General features: G+C 37.8%; 2 protein-coding genes across 2 annotated transcripts; both read left to right on the top strand.

Moving 5' to 3' along the window:
• The first annotated feature begins 1,389 nt into the window (after positions 1-1,389).
• On the top strand, positions 1,390-2,265 carry LOC137652239 (uncharacterized). The gene is made up of 2 exons (XM_068385525.1): positions 1,390-1,924; positions 2,087-2,265. The coding sequence occupies exons 1-2, from the start codon at positions 1,390-1,392 to the stop codon at positions 2,263-2,265; spliced, it is 714 nt and encodes a 237-aa protein (XP_068241626.1).
• Positions 2,266-4,021: 1,756 nt separating this feature from the next.
• On the top strand, positions 4,022-15,780 carry LOC137652294 (uncharacterized). Its single transcript, XM_068385645.1, has 5 exons — positions 4,022-4,839; positions 4,954-5,754; positions 7,101-7,183; positions 15,361-15,579; positions 15,722-15,780. The coding sequence occupies exons 1-5, from the start codon at positions 4,022-4,024 to the stop codon at positions 15,778-15,780; spliced, it is 1,980 nt and encodes a 659-aa protein (XP_068241746.1).
• Positions 15,781-16,499: the final 719 nt, after the last annotated feature.

The following is a 16,499-nucleotide window of genomic DNA, read 5'->3' on the forward strand; positions in this document are numbered from 1 at the left end:
TATATATATATATATATATATATATATATATATATATTGTTAATGCAGAAACACAAATCCATCTAGTTGGTAAAACAATGTCGTTACTTTTGTGAGTGGTAGTTAAAAAGTTGAGAGGTGTAAACAAATTACGATTTCATCTTACTTCCTAAAATTATGAAGTTTCTTTGGTAGTTCAAGCAAGGTCTTCAAGGAGTACAGTTGTATATATTTCGTTATTCAAAGGATTCATTTTGGGCACACAGATGTAAGTTTTTTGACGAACTTATATATATATATATTTTTTTATATGTCTTATTCATTTAAGCGTTAAAAGGCGTAAATTGGTTTATTTGTGACATTGAACATTTGATTGTCCTATAAATATGATAAAATGTGATATAGTCAAAGGAGGTTTAAAGTGGCTATGAAAGTGTCTTGTTTAGAAAAGTATATTTAATTAGCTTTGCAAGATGTATTAAGGTACATCTTGTCACCGTTATGACTTATTGAATATTATGGGTTATTTAATAATGTATTTAAAGTTTGTAATAATTCCTTTCAGGAATGAACCTACTGCTACTGTTACTACTACTACTACTACTACTACTACTACTACTACTACTGTTAACGGAATAAAGGTTAAAGTTGAGTTTCTGAGTTTGTGTCGCCCATAACAATAGCTCATTCATCTGTAACATAAATACGGATCAGAAGGACAACGTAGAAGACAATGGTGACGCCAAGGAGAAGTTACGCACCCTCAAGAACAACCAGACTGCTGCTCTCTCTGCCCTCACAAAGAAACGGAATGAAGTCAGCAAGTGTATGGAGAGGCCTGATAATCTCCATTTAGTAAAGACAGGCTTGGAGGAGTTTGAGGAAGGGTTAAAGAAGTACAAAGACTGCCACAGTGATTACTTGTCTCAACTACCTGTCAACGAGCACCAGTCAGAAATCAAAAGGTTTGAAGATAAAGAATTGTCTGCCTTAGGATTCAGATTACAGGTGCATAAATGGATAGCCACAACAGAAGCAAATTTGCAAGATTCTATGGACGGATCTTCACTGCGGAGCAGGTCACATAAATCCAGGAGGTCAGTTAAAAGCACGGCATCAAGTGTAAAGTCTTCTCTCATACAGGAGAAGGCAAAGTTAGCTGGTTTGCTTGCACAGAGGGCACTGCTTGAGAAACAAACAGAAATAGCCCAACAACAGGCAGAATTAAAAGCCAAGTAAGATTTGTTAAAGTTGGATGGTGAAATTGAAGCAGCAAGGGCGAGGGAGAAGGTGTTCCAGGAAGAAGTTATTCCATCGACAGACAAAGTTTTAATCCCTGAAACACCAGCATTTGTTCCCAGTCACAATTTGCATCAAAATAAACCCAATGTCACGGCGCCTTTTCTACCCATGGCACCTGCCCCAGAGTCATTCTACCAAAGTCAGCAACAGTTAGCAGCGGCTATGATGCTGCCTCATGCTGAAGTGACCAAGTTTTGTGGTGATCTTCTTGAATATGCATCATTCATGTTGGCATATAATGACCGCATCGTGCCACACACCACATCAGACTCCAACAGGTTGTATTTCTTAAATCAGCCTCTAGAAGGAAAGCCTAAGTCACTCATAGCTGGGTGCATGTTTATGAATGCATCTGAAGGATACATTGAAGCAAAAAGACTTCTGGACAAAGTGTATGGAGATCCATACAAGGTTTCCATGGCATACATAGACAAGCTAACCAAGTGGCCACAAGTGAGAGGTGATAACAGTGAATCTTTGCAGGAATATGCTTTGTATCTTGTGAAATGTAATCATACCATGCAGTCATTGTCAAACATGCAGGTTTTGAATGATTTGCCAAACCTTCAGAGGGTGATTTCAAAGCTGCCAGTGTATATTCAAAATAAGTGGTTGGATCATGTGATAAAGCTCAGGAAGCAAGGTGTTTGTGTGTGTTTCACCACATTAGTGGAATTTGTGCAGAATGCAGCAGAGGCAGCAATGGATCCTGTATTCAGCAGGGAAGCTTTGGGTAAAGTGTGTGTTTTTTCAAAGGCAAAGGCAAATCATGGCTCAAGTCAGACCAAGCAACAATCGTTTGCAGTTACAGTGCAACCATCAAATTCTGCCAACCAGTATACTAGGAAATGCCAACTCTGTAGTGGTCATCATGACCTTGAGGAGTGCCCTCAATTTCTGCACAGGAGTGTGGTTGAAAGACGAGAATTTGTTAAAGACAACCGTCTTTGCTTCAGTTGTTTGGGCAATAACCACACTTCTTAAAGGTGTCTCAATCGACGGCAGTGCAAGACATGTAATAAAAGGCATCCTACCACTCTGCACATTGAGAATTTTAGGATGCTTGACATCAACAGTGCAATTGTGTCACAAGCTAGTGCACAGTCTGAAAGTACAGGTCAAGGTTGTGCTAAGGGTCAAGATGGTACTCAAGGTGAAGGTCGCACTCCAGGTCAAGGTAATACTCAAACTCTAAGTAATGTGAGGTCTTCTGCATGTACAATTTCTGATACAGTGTTGCAATCAATCTTGCCTGTGCAATTACGTGTAAAGGGTAGCGACAATGTAGTACAAACTTATGCCTTTTATGATACGGGCAGTACAGGTTGTTTCATTAAAGATAGTATCAAGGATCAGTTAGACTGTAAAGGTATTGAAACAGCTATCAAGTTGCAAACAATGCATGGGACGGATACGGTTAAAACCTTTATTGTGAATGGTCTTGTTGTTGCTGATATACATGGTAATAATGATGATGTATTACCAAAGGTATTCACACAAAAGGATATTCCTGTTAATCATGATCAAATTCCAAGGTATGAAATGTTAAAGGATTGGCCTCATTTATCAAGTGTTATTAATAAGATTCCAGTGTATCAGCCAAAGTTAGACATAGGAATTTTGATAGGTAGTAACTGTCCAACAGCTTTACAACCTTTAGAGGTTGTACCCACTTCAGGTTATGGCCCCTTTGCAGTAAAATATTTGCATGGATGGACAGTTAATGGGCCTGTACATGTTAAGGTTAGTTCAAATGGGGTTTCATGTCACAGGTTACTTGTATCTGATGTTCAACATGTTACTGACACAGTAAGTATTAGGAAGTACTTTGAGTTAGATTTTTCAGAAAGGGATGTTGGGTCAGTTCCTGATGAGCGTGGCTTATCTTTTGAGGACACAAGATTTGTGAAAAGGTGCTAGGATGACATTGAATTTAGAGATGGTCACTTTCAGCTACCCATGCCTTTCAGAGATCGCAATGTGAATCTTCCCAACAATAAGAAGCAGGCTGTTAGCAGAGTTAAGTGGCAAAGGAGGAAGATGAAGAATAGTGAAGATTACAGATAGCAGTACACAGCATTCATGGACAAGTTGTTTGAAAAAGGCTATGCTTACAAGATCCCAGATGATGAGGTCAATAAGATTCCTGTTTGGTATCTTCCTCATCACGCAGTTTTTCATCCCAAGAAAGGGAAGATTAGGGTTGTTTTTGACTGTAGTGCCAAGTTTGAAGGTGTGTCATTAAATGATGTTCTGCTACAGGGTCCAAACCTCACCAATTCATTGACGGGAGTACTCATTAGATTCCGGTAGGAGGTTTATGCATTCATTGGAGATATTGAAGCTATGTTCTTTCAAATAAAGATTCCACCTGAGAATCAGGACTATGTTAGATTCTTGTGGTGGCCTAATGGTGACATCAATCGACCTCTTGAAGAATTCCGAATGGCTGTTCACATTTTCGGAGCAATCTCATCACCGAGTATTGCAAATACTGCATTGAAGGCCACAGCAGACAAAGCAGATGAGAAGTATGATTCAACTGTTGGCAACACCATAAGGCACAATTTCTATGTTGATGACTGTTTGAAGTCATGTGCTGATGTTCCTACAGTAGTGAAGTTGGTGAAGGATTTGGTATCTGCAACTGGTGAAGGAGGATTTAGGTTAACTAAATTTGTCAGCAATTCATTTTGCTGCTGAAGATTGTTCGGTTGAAAGTGACAAGTTTAATCTTGACATGGAGAGTTTAATGACAAGAGACTTAGGAATGTTATGGGACCTTAAAGAAGACTCATTCAAGTTCTCAATTGAGCTCAAGGATAATCCATTCACCAGAAGAGGATTGTTATCAACTATCTCATCATTATATGATCCCCTTGGGTTGCTCTCTCCAATCATCTTACTGGCCAAGAAACTGTTACAAGAATTGTGTCAAGTTGAGAGTTTGGACTGGGATGAGAGGATTCCAGATGAGCTAGCTGAAAGGTGGCAACATTGGATACAAGGTCTTCATTTACTGGAGCAACTTTCAATACCAAGATGCTTCAAGTCAAGTGGGTTTGGTAATGTGACAGGTTCAAGTCTTGTATTATTCAGCGATGCAAGTACAGTTGGTTATGGTGTTGCAGCATACCTTGTTCTTCACGATGGAAACCAAGTTCAGTCAAATCTTGTCATGGGAAAATCAAGAGTATCTCCCAAAAAGGTGGTGACTATACCTAGGTTAGAACTTACAGCTGCAACTGTGTCTGTCAAGGTTGCTCAACACATCCTGAAGGAGTTGGAGTTTACTGTTGGCAAGGTAGTGTACTACACAGATTCAACAACAGTCCTTCACTATATTCATAACAACACTAAAAGGTTCCCTGTTTTTGTAGCCAACAGAGTCAGGGTTATAAGGGACTACTCCCAGCCTGAGCAATGGAGATATGTAAACTCCAGTGATAACCTTGCTGATGTGGCATCAAGAGGTATTAGTGTACATCAGTTTTTGCAGTATGACGAATGGTTTCATGGCCCATCATTTATTGCATCTGATTATTTGCCTTCACAGGAGTATGTGTGTGCAGATTGTGTTGATGATAAGAGTGAACATGTGTCTGCGGTCACAATTTCTGAAGAACATCATGGGTTTACAAGATTAATTGAATATTTCTCTTCATGGTCAAGGTTACAAAAGGCAGTTTCTGTATTTCAACAACTAAAGTCAATCCTTAGTGGTAAAAGGAAAGGTTGTGTAACCACTGATGCTGAAAGGGCAATCATAATGTATGTTCAACGGGAGGTGTTTGGTGATGAAGTGAAGGCTTTATCAAGGGAATTGTCAGTTGGCAAGAGTAGTCCAATATATAAGCTTGATCCCTTTCTTGATTCTGAGGATGGATTATTGAAGGTTGGAGGTAGGATAAGAAGGTCTGACATTCCACAGTCTGCCAAACATCCCATACTGTTACCAAAGAAGCATCATGTGACTGCATTTTTGATACGACATGAGCATGAATTATTAGCTCATTCAGGTAGAAACCATGTTCTCTCAAATCTAAGGCAGAAGTATTGGATCATCAATGCTAATGCAACTGTCAGGAATGTGTTATTTCATTGTGTTACTTGCAGGAAGTTGAAAGAACCAGCTTTGAGTCAAAGGATGGCTGATCTTCCAGCAGACAGATTGGAACCTTCACCACCATTCAGTAATGTTGGTATTGACCTCTTTGGACCCTATTACATCAAGGAAGGAAGAAAGGAGTTAAAGAGGTATGGTGTGATATTTACCTTCTTGGTTAGTAGGTCAATTCATATGGAAACTGCAAACACTTTACAATCTGACTCTTTCATAAATGCTTTGCGAAGATTTGTTTCTCGAAGAGGTCATCCTAAGGTTATCAGGTGTGATAATGGAACCAACTTCCATGGGGCTGAGAGAGAACTTAAGGCAGCTCTTGATGAGATGGAGGAAAAGAAGATTGAGAAGTATTTGTCGCATCATCATATTGAATGGAAATTCAATCCACCTGCAGCAAGCCACATGGGTGGTTGTTGGGAGCGCCAAATCAGAACAGTTAGAAAAGTGTTGTCTGCATTGGTGAAGGAATTTGGTGAAAGGATAAATGATGAAAGTTTACGGACTCTGCTTTGTGAGGTTGAGAGCATCATCAATTCAAGACCGTTAACCACTGTAAGTGACAGCGTAGATGACCTTGAGCCACTAACTCCAAACCATTTGTTGATTCCAAAATCTTATGTGATCCCTCCCCCTGGCTTGTTTCAAAAGGATGATGTTTACATGAGGAGAAGGTGGAGATGCGTTCAATATCTGACCAACCTGTTTTGGTCAAGATTTAGAAAAGAGTATTTGAGCACTTTACAGACTAGACAAAAGTGGAATGAACCAAGAAGAAATCTAATTGTTGGCGATGTGGTCTTGGTAAAGAGTGACATTGAGCCAAGGAATCACTGGCCAATGGGGCGAGAGATAGAAGTATACCCTGATGACGAAGGAACAATTCACAGTGCCAAGATTAAGACACTTTCTTCGGTTATTGTCTGTCCTATTCAGAAGCTAGTGTTATTAGTTGAAGGCTAGGATTTTCATGTTAAATGTAACGTGATATTATGTTGTTCTTATGGCCTATCATTTGATATATATTATTTGAGTTATGAAGATGTTTAATTTTGTTTAGGTGAATAAGTGAATCATGGAAGTGTTTTGAATTCAAAGAGTTTGTATTGTAACTTAAAGGTTATTTATTGTGTTTGCATGAGTAAGTGTATATTTTGATAAACAGGTTTAATCTGTTTATGAGGCTGAGTATGTTAATGCAGAAACACAAATCCATCTAGTTGGTAAAACAATGTCGTTACTTTTGTGAGTGGTAGTTAAAAAGTTGAGAGGTGTAAACAAATTACGATTTCATCTTACTTCCTAAAATTATGAAGTTTCTTTGGTAGTTCAAGCAAGGTCTTCAAGGAGTACAGTTGTATATATTTCGTTATTCAAAGGATTCATTTTGGGCACACAGATGTAAGTTTTTTGACGAACTTATATATATATATTTTTTTATATGTCTTATTCATTTAAGCGTTAAAAGGCGTAAATTGGTTTATTTGTGACATTGAACATTTGATTGTCCTATAAATATGATAAAATGTGATATAGTCAAAGGAGGTTTAAAGTGGCTATGAAAGTGTCTTGTTTAGAAAAGTATATTTAATTAGCTTTGCAAGATGTATTAAGGTACATCTTGTCACCGTTATGACTTATTGAATATTATGGGTTATTTAATAATGTATTTAAAGTTTGTAATAATTCCTTTCAGGAATGAACCTACTACTACTACTACTACTACTACTACTACTACTACTACTATTAACGGAATAAAGGCTAAAGTTGAGTTTCTGAGTTTGTGTCGCCCATAACATATATATTTATTTATTTATATAATGTATATATATATATATATATATATATATATATATATATATATATATATATACATATATATACACACACATACATATAAATATATGATATATTCATACGAGTGCCTTAATAATGATTAGGGAAAATAGCTCTTCTGTAAGGCTGTAACATACTTTTTATCTAAAGTTTTAAGTCTTTATGCTACAAATTATTAACTTTTAGTTTTCATTTAGTCTTATAAAGGAATATAATTGGTTTAGGTTCCTTATGTGAATGTAGTGATGCCATTTTAATTTATTTTCTCTCTTCTGCAGATTCGAAGGCAAGAGCCCGTGCTGAAAGAAGGGATGCTTAATCAACAGCACTTGTCGGTGAGAATCATGAAATTAATTCCTAAAAGTTTTTATACTAAGATGTTCTTAAATCTATTTCGTCAATTTCATGTCTAAGGTACCAATGCTTGACTTTGTTCATTTTAACCCTTTTGACTATAAATTTCCCATCCGTCAATTTATCCCCTTACTCTTTTATAACGATATTTTAAAACTTTTACCTGGCCCTCTTAATTCTATCACTAGTTTTGTTCAAAATCATGTAAGTTGCTACACACACAGCCATCTGTTGACTGCGCAGTAAACTTTTCTGGCGGCTGCGGTATTTTTGAGTTCCCTCTCGTGATTTTAAAGTATAAAGCCGCTCATGAATGGTATCAGGTAAGACAATGCCCTAGAGACTGACCGTATATACATATTAGCAACCATGCCCCCTCTTTACCCAAGCTAGAGACCAAGGAGGGCCAGGCAATGACTGCTGATGACTCATCAGATACAGTAGATCTATAGGGTCCCCCAAACATCCCATCCTTAGTTTACAAGGTTGGTGAGGTTGCAGCAAGCAAAGGAAGTAACGAGTTTGAGTGGGACTCGAACCCTAGTCTGGCAGATTGCCAGCCAGGGACGTTACCACATTCGGTGGGGTGGTGCACCTCATTTGGAAGAATATCATCCTGTCTTTGTATTGGTATGTCAAAAATGTCGTACGCCTTGCGCACACCTTAGAACTGTCCTTTTAGCATTTTGCGCCAATTATTCTCTCTCTCTCTCTCTCTCTCTCTCTCTCTCTCTCTCTCTCTCTCTCTCTCTCTCTCTCTCTCTCTCTCGCTTTTTTGAACCCTAATGCAATTTATGGAAGGAGTACCACCATATGGGAACAAAGCACATGAACTATCTTGAAGTGTCTTTTGGCAGTATTTTTTTCTCTCTTTGAGAAAATGTAAGGTGGAAATCTCTTGCAATTTCTGGAGGGTATACCACCATGTGAGCACATAGTACATGCACTATCTTGCAATGTCTCAAGGAGTTTTTTTTTTCTTCTTTGAGAAACTGTAAGGTTGAAACCTATTGCAATTTATGGAGAGTACCACCATATGGGCACATAGTATTTGTACTATATTGCAGTGTCTTTGGGAGTTTTTTCTTTTTTTTTCTTTGAGAAATTGTAAGGCTGAAGCCTATTGCAATTTCTAGAGGGTATACCACCATATGGGCACATAGTACCCGAACTATATTGCAGTGTCTTTTGGGAGTGTTTTTTTTTTTCTTTTTTGAGAAACTGTAAGGTTGAAAGCTATTTCAATTTCTGGAGGGTATACCAACATACGGGCACATAGTACCTGAACTATCTTGCAATGTCCTTACACTGACGATATTTTAAAGTTTGACTTTATGGGTGGAGCTGCAGCTATACCGATGGTAGTGCTTTCAACAACAGAAATAAAGTTTACAGTCCATTGCTATGGGCGGGACCCTTTTTTGAGGGGGGATACTTTAACGAGGTGAAAAGGTTTGTGTATCGCCATGATCAGCAAAGCTGTACTAGTCAGGCCTACCCATACCAGGTGAGTTTGCTATGAGTTATCTGACAAAAATCTCCCACCATCACCAGTCCACACTGGCCAGCGTGATGATGAAACTAACCTAATCTCAAGACATGAATTGACATATCTGAGGCCTTTGTCCTGCAGTGGACTAGAAACTGCTGCATTTATTTTTGTTGCCTTGTGCGGAATCTTAAGTTATTCCCTTGTTTAAAGGTTTAAAGGCCGCTCATGAACGGCAGAGGCAAGGGACAGTGACATTGCCCTATCAAGCAGGACAATGTCCTAGAGACTGGCCATACATACATATGATCAGCACCCAAGCCCCCTCCCCACCCAAACTAGGACCAAGGAGGGCCAGGCAATGGCTGCTGATGACTCAGCAGATAGACCTATAGGCTCCCCGAAACCCACCACCCTTAGCTCACAAGGGTCGTGAAGTTGCAGCGACCAAAGGAAACTAACGAGTATGAGCGGCATTCGAACCCCTGTCTGGCAATCACCAGTCAGGGACGTTACCGCATCGGCCACTGCAAGCCTTGTGTGCATTTAAACAGTGTTCTGATGTCTCAGATTTTGTTAATTAGTAAACATTCTGAGGATGAAAAACATACATATTAAATTGTCCGAATAAAAAAATTTCAAGTACCTTCGTTTTAAAATTCTTGATTTTCAACTGCAGCCCAGCTAGATTGAACTTGCGAAAAGTGTGTGTTCGAAGTAAACGAATCAGTAAATGCAATATATGTGTAAATCAGTTTAGTTCAATTAATTTGCTTATACGAAATATTTATGTTTTTGTTATTGGTTTTTATATCCTCGGTTTTTTTTTTTTTTTTTTTTTTTACACTAGTGTAGCAACCCGTCAAAAATGGAGGCTAAATACTTTTATAGAAATACACATACCCCCACAGGTACCCACCCCCCTCATCAGGGTATAAATACTCCCTCTCCTCTATTCGAGGGACGGGGAGAGCTGGGCATTACCGGAAAGAAATATGAATATATAGCCAAACACTTTCCCTTAATTATATGGGGGAGATTACGTACCCACCCCCCTCACCAGGGTATGAATACTCCCTCTCTCTCTTTGCCTTAGGGCATGGGAATGCTGGGCATTACCAGAAAGAAATATGAATATATACCCAGACACTTTAATTTATTGGGAGATAACGTACCCACCCCCCTCACCAGGGTATGAATACTCCTTCTTTCCCTTGGTTCTAGGGCCTGGGAGCTTTGTGCTTGACCGGAAAGAAATATAAATAAATATCCAGACATTTGCTCTTTATTATATAGATATGCACACACCACCACACGTAACCACCCCCTCACCAGGGTATGAATACTCCCCCTCTCCTTAGGGCCTGGAGGCGCTGGGCCTAACTGGAAAGAAATTTATATATATATATATATATATATATATATATATATATATATATATATATATATATTTGCTAGACACTTGCTCTTTAATATATAGGGAGAAAACATACCCAGCCCTCACCAGAGTATGAATACTCCCTCTCTCCCTTAGGGCCTAGGAGCGCTGTGCCTAACCGGAAATATATATATATATATATATATATATATATATATATATATATATATATATGTATGTGTGTATGTATGTATGTATGTATGTATATATATATTTGCCAGACACTTGCTCATTAATATATAGGAAGATCACGTACCCATCCTCCTCACCAGGGTATGAATACTCCCTGTACCCATTTGTCATAAGGCCTAGGAGAATTATTAGGGAGACAACGTACTCCCCCCCCCCTCACCAGGGTATGAATACTCCCTCTCTCCTTTTGGGCCTGGGACTGTTGTGCTTGACCGGAAAGAGATATAAATATATATCCAGACACTTTCTTTTTATTATATATGGAGTTATACACTTTATCAATTTGTGATAGGACAGCGCAGTAAGCGCGACAACCTTATCTACAAGTTAAACGTTCCAAACGTTTCTTTGTAACATTTAAGAGCAAATTGTTTTGCTGCGTCGAGGGAAAAAAACATTTAGCCTCCCGTGAGTGAAGGAAAGTCATGCTTGGAAATACTCCCGAACAAGATTAATTGAAAAAATATGCCAACTGTTGCCATTTTATTTACGTTGCGACGCACGTGGCAGGATATTCGTTTCTGTCTTTTAGTTAAATCCTTCGGGAAAAAGAACGAGCAATCCTCATAAAACATGAAAGTGACAAGGTGAAAAGGATAAATTCAGGACTCGGTATAAACTAAAATTTATCGTCCAAAGGTAATCAATTGAAATAGAAGAGATGTGATATTTCCAGTTGGACGTTATCGACACCCACTTACTTAAAAGTCGATTTTAAATGGAAAAGGTACAGTCATTCTAAAAAGTCAGATGTAAAAAGGAAGGGTACAGTCATTCTGAAAAATCATGTGGAGGACAAAGATTGATCGTGAGGTCATAAATTTATTTTTTTTCTGCTTTATCCAGATGCCGAGCCATAAATACAATCAAGAGGGGACTGTGTTTATATTGTTACTAGTGTACACAACCCGTCAAAAATGATGGATAAGAAATCAGGTAGACATGCACACACACAGATTCAACTCTTCCCACCCCTTCCCCAACTACAACTTGGCAGTTTCTGCAATATGTTGGAGATTATGGTTTCCGAGTGTACCTCTTGGGGTACCCTTTCTCACCAAGATATAACTACTCCATTCTCCCCGTGCTGCTCAGTGCGAAAGGAAAGAAACATTTATATTTATGGCCAAGCACTTGCTCTTTATTATAAAGAGAATGATTCCTTTCTGCTAATGTATTATCAGTTTCCAAATGGCTTTGGTGAAATATGCCAAAATATCTAGAAGATACAGATGACATATAAAAAGATATTCAAAAAAACCTAGGCGACAACGGGCTTTGATATTTTATTAGTTCAGCTTATTGTACCTTTAAAACTACTTTCCCTGGAATTTGATGCTTATAGAGGTATGGACCACTGTGATACTTTTCTTTATTTTATATAAAAAGCATTGATTTCTTGGTTTCTTGATTTCTTGCTAGCTTATGAAAAACATAAGTTAGCAAGAAAGATTTTTTTTTTTTCCTGTTGGAGAATTACTAATGTTACTCCTCCAGGTGAATGTTTTTATGGTGACTCTAGACCTGCTGATTACCACCCAATTTCCAGAACTCCCATATTATCTAAATAGATCAACATCTTTTGGAAAATGTCTTAATAGGTATGCTAAAGGTGATTATCTGTTCCCTAGTTTCCAGTTTGGCTTTTGCAAAGGTCTGGAAGTATGCAATACCCTTCTTATAATTTTCCCTACTGTACATAAATCATACAAATCCCTTTGTATTATTTGGCGTAAATATACTCGTCTAAAAGCTGTTGCTCAGAGAATTTATTCTTTAACTGAAAACGAAAACAACTTAACCATAAAAGAAACACCTTTTGGTGCAACCCAGGAACTTAATTGGTGAGCTACCCTTATTTTCGTGTAACCCAGGAATTTGACTGGTGGCTACCCTTATTTTTGTGCAACCCAGGAACTTAACTGGTGGGCTACCCTTACTTTGGTGCAACCAAGGAACTTAACTGGTGGGCTACCCTTATTTTGGTGCAACCCAGGAACTTAACTGGTGGGTTATCCGTAAATCTGCACTCTTTGGTGTAGACTTCACAGTCCCTCCTTTACTTAAACGAGATGGCTCTATCACTCACTGTCCAAAGGAAAAGGCAATCCTGTTTTCCCTGGGCTAAACTGAGGTTAGCTTTTTGGTCCTGAAAAATTTAAATACTTTTGGTGGACCTTAATGCTTATTGAGGTGTAGACCCAAATGGTATTTTTTCTTTTGTATAAATATTTCCACAAGATAGTCTGAAGTTCTTTTAGCACTTGCTGGAGAATTGGTAATGTTATTGCATTAGGTTAATGGGTTTATGGTAGGTCTATCCTTGCTGTATTGGGGTGTAACACACCAAAGGATTTATAGATATTCACTAGATTTTAAATAACCATTTTTTCCAATGTGTTACACACCAAAAGATTTATAGATATTCACTAGATTTCAAATAACCATTTTTTTTTTTAGGTTTATCACGATGTCCCAAAGAATATTTCAGTTTTGAAATACTACTACTACTACTACTACTACTACTATTACTACTAATTTTTCCTCTTCTTCTTCTACTAAAAATAATCGTCTTTGGATGCCAGATAACTTTAATTACTTCATCTTCATCATCTCCTCCTACGCCTATTGACACAAAGGGCCTCCATAGACTGACTAAATCCGTAGAGGATTTTTTGGCTAAATTTATCAAAGGATAGCCAGTTCCTTGTGATGCGCAGTGCCTATTTAACTGAGGCAAGCGACCCATGCCGGTCCATACCGATTCCAGTAAGATCCTCCGCCATGCATTAAGAATAGAAGCCGAAGAGACATCTTGTCTATCGCCATAAACTCAATCCGTCACCCTGCTCACAGTAACTTCATTGAGGTTGGGGGGGGGGGGGGATTTCCTTCCACCCAAAGTTTTCGTTACTCCACCAGGTTGCTCATCTACTTATACTCGTATACCCGTTGGCAAACATGGATTGCTAAGATATACCGCCTTTTCACGGTATATACTGTATGTATATATATATATGTATATATATATATATATATATATATGTATATATATATTCATATATACATATATATATATGTATATGTACACATACATACATACACATATACACACATATAAATATATATACTGTGTATATATATAAACACACACACATATATATATATATATATATATATATATATATATATATATATATATATACTTGAAGAAAACATTGCACTCCTGAATTCCCTTCATAATAACAATCCAAGAATTCTAGTTGAATCATTAATCAACTGCTTTGCCATTCGCTGTCCCTATCCATATCAACAACACCACTCTCAAGGTGTCTGTGGTATTATCCCATTTCACCTTTTGCCAAGATAAACAGAGGTAGAGGGGTCCGGGTACTCAAGGCCATAATGAGAAAATTAAGTCATGCCACAATCGTTATGGTTCTTGCGTCCCCCTCTTAAAAGTCGTTGAGATCTTCTAATGGGTCACGATTAACCCCGAAATTTCTCTGGTCGGCTGTTTGCCGACAAACGGAATTACCACATTTTGACCGAACATTCTCCCTCGCCCTCACAGCTTCCCATGATAACAGGGAGAAGAACGTGCGGTGCTTTGTGTGGTTTTTTTCTTTATATGTATGTATGTATGTATGTATATATGTATATATATATACATATATATATATATATATATATATATATATTTATATATGTGCATATATATGTATATATTTATATGTGTATATATGTTTGTATATATGTACAGTATATATATATATATATCTATATCTATATGTATATATATGTGTGTATGTATATATATATATATATATATATGCATGTATATATATATATATATATATATATGTGTGTGTGTATGTGTGTATTTTTATGTATATATGCGTATACAGTGATACTTCAGTTTATGAGTACTTTACATACGAGCAAATTGGAATAAGATCATGCAAATTCAAATTGGGTTATGAGCAATGTATCTGTCTGCAAGCATAATTTCCTTCTGTATGGTGATTTTCTGTGGGCAAGTACTAACCAGGCTAGCAATCTATGTACAAAAAATAGTCATTCGGTGCCCATACGTTACACACTTAGTGCTCACGTGACTTTCACGCCATTTTGTCTCGCGTTAGCTCTTAAACACATATACACACATGCACTCACACATGTGCTCAAACTTTAACTCTTCCACTGTCCGAGCAGCTATCGTAGTAGCATCATCCACAGTGTCGTGCAAGCCTCTTTAAAATTGTCGTTTGTCAAATTGTTATCGTTATTGTTCATCATCAAGTTAAGAGCGCATTATTATTACAATGGCCCTCAACATGATTATAAAAGACTGTAAGAAGATGATTACTATAGAAGTAAAAAGAAAGAAATTATCAAGAAGGTTGAACAATGTAGGCGTGTGACAGACATAGCAAAAATGTACAATCATGCAGCCTCCACGATTTTTACAATTCTGAAGAAAAATTAGTATTGAAATCAATTGATGGTGTGAAAGAGATACTGACATTAACAAAATAATTGCTACGTGTTCTAATAACATTGAATAGTTGCTACTAAATGGATCAAGGAAAAACAGTCAGCAGGAGATACAGAATCATTATTTGTGAAAAATTATGCTATTGTTAGCTGACCTTTTGAAAAGTAAGTTAGATATGCCAGCTAATAAAGAAAAGGAAAACATTCAAGGCCAGTTTGAAAATTTCAGAAGAAGAACTGGCATTCATAGTGTGCGACACTGCGAGGCTGGAAGTTCTGAACCCAGAACACCAGAGGCATCTATTTCTTATTTAAAACTTGCGTGGATTTTGAGTCTTACGTACCTCAGTAAAAGTTTAGTAGTATTAGGTGAGTGTCTTACCAAAGACAGATGCGCAGAAGGATCTTCATTACAGCAGAATCAAAGGTAATGTAAAACCATCTCACCCTGCTGTTCTATGCTAATGCCAATGGGAAATGCAAGATCAAACTTTCCTGGTGTATTCCTCAGAGAATCCACGAGTCTTTAATGAATATAACTTGCAGAAGAAACAACTGAACGTCATGTGAAGGTCAAACAACAATGTTTGGATGACTCGAATTTTGTTTGAGGAAAGGGTCAAAAAGGTTTTTGGTCCAATTGTCAAAAAGTACCTTATGAAGAAGAACCTCTCACTCCAAGCCTTGTTGCTTGTGGGCAATAATGTTCCTGCCCATCCTCCAACCATAGAAGATGACCTAATGGAAGAGATTAAATTCGTTAGAATTACGTTCCTGCTGCTCAACACTACTCCAGTTTCCCAACTAGTGGAGCAGCAGGTGATCTCTAATTTCAAGAGCAATGTGTACTTAAGAGAGTGGAAAGAACAGTTTACATTGTCAAGTATGTTTAAATGATTGACAAAGACTAGGAAGGGGTCACCAACAGAACCATGAATTCTGCGTGGAGTAAACTTTGACCTGAAGGCGTTACTGAATGAGATTTCGAGGAATTCGAACCCATACAGGAAGTATTTGGCAATGATATTGTGTCCTTGGACTGAACAATGGTGACTGGGGCTGAAGGTAAACTAAGATAGCAACAATCTTCTCGAGAAACATAGCAGCTGACGATTGATGTGCTGTTGGAGTTGATAAAGTACGGCATCAAGGGATTGTGGAGGTTTTATCTGTAGAGCAGGAAGGACAGAGTGTCAAACCTCTCGCTGCTAGTGAAATGTTGAAGATGTGGTAAACCCTGCAAAATATTGTAGAAACACATCATCCAGATAAGGCTTCGATAGGGCGAG

The sequence above is a fragment of the Palaemon carinicauda genome, chromosome 1 (genome assembly GCF_036898095.1).
Source record: "Palaemon carinicauda isolate YSFRI2023 chromosome 1, ASM3689809v2, whole genome shotgun sequence".
Taxonomy (NCBI): Eukaryota; Metazoa; Arthropoda; class Malacostraca; order Decapoda; family Palaemonidae; genus Palaemon; species Palaemon carinicauda.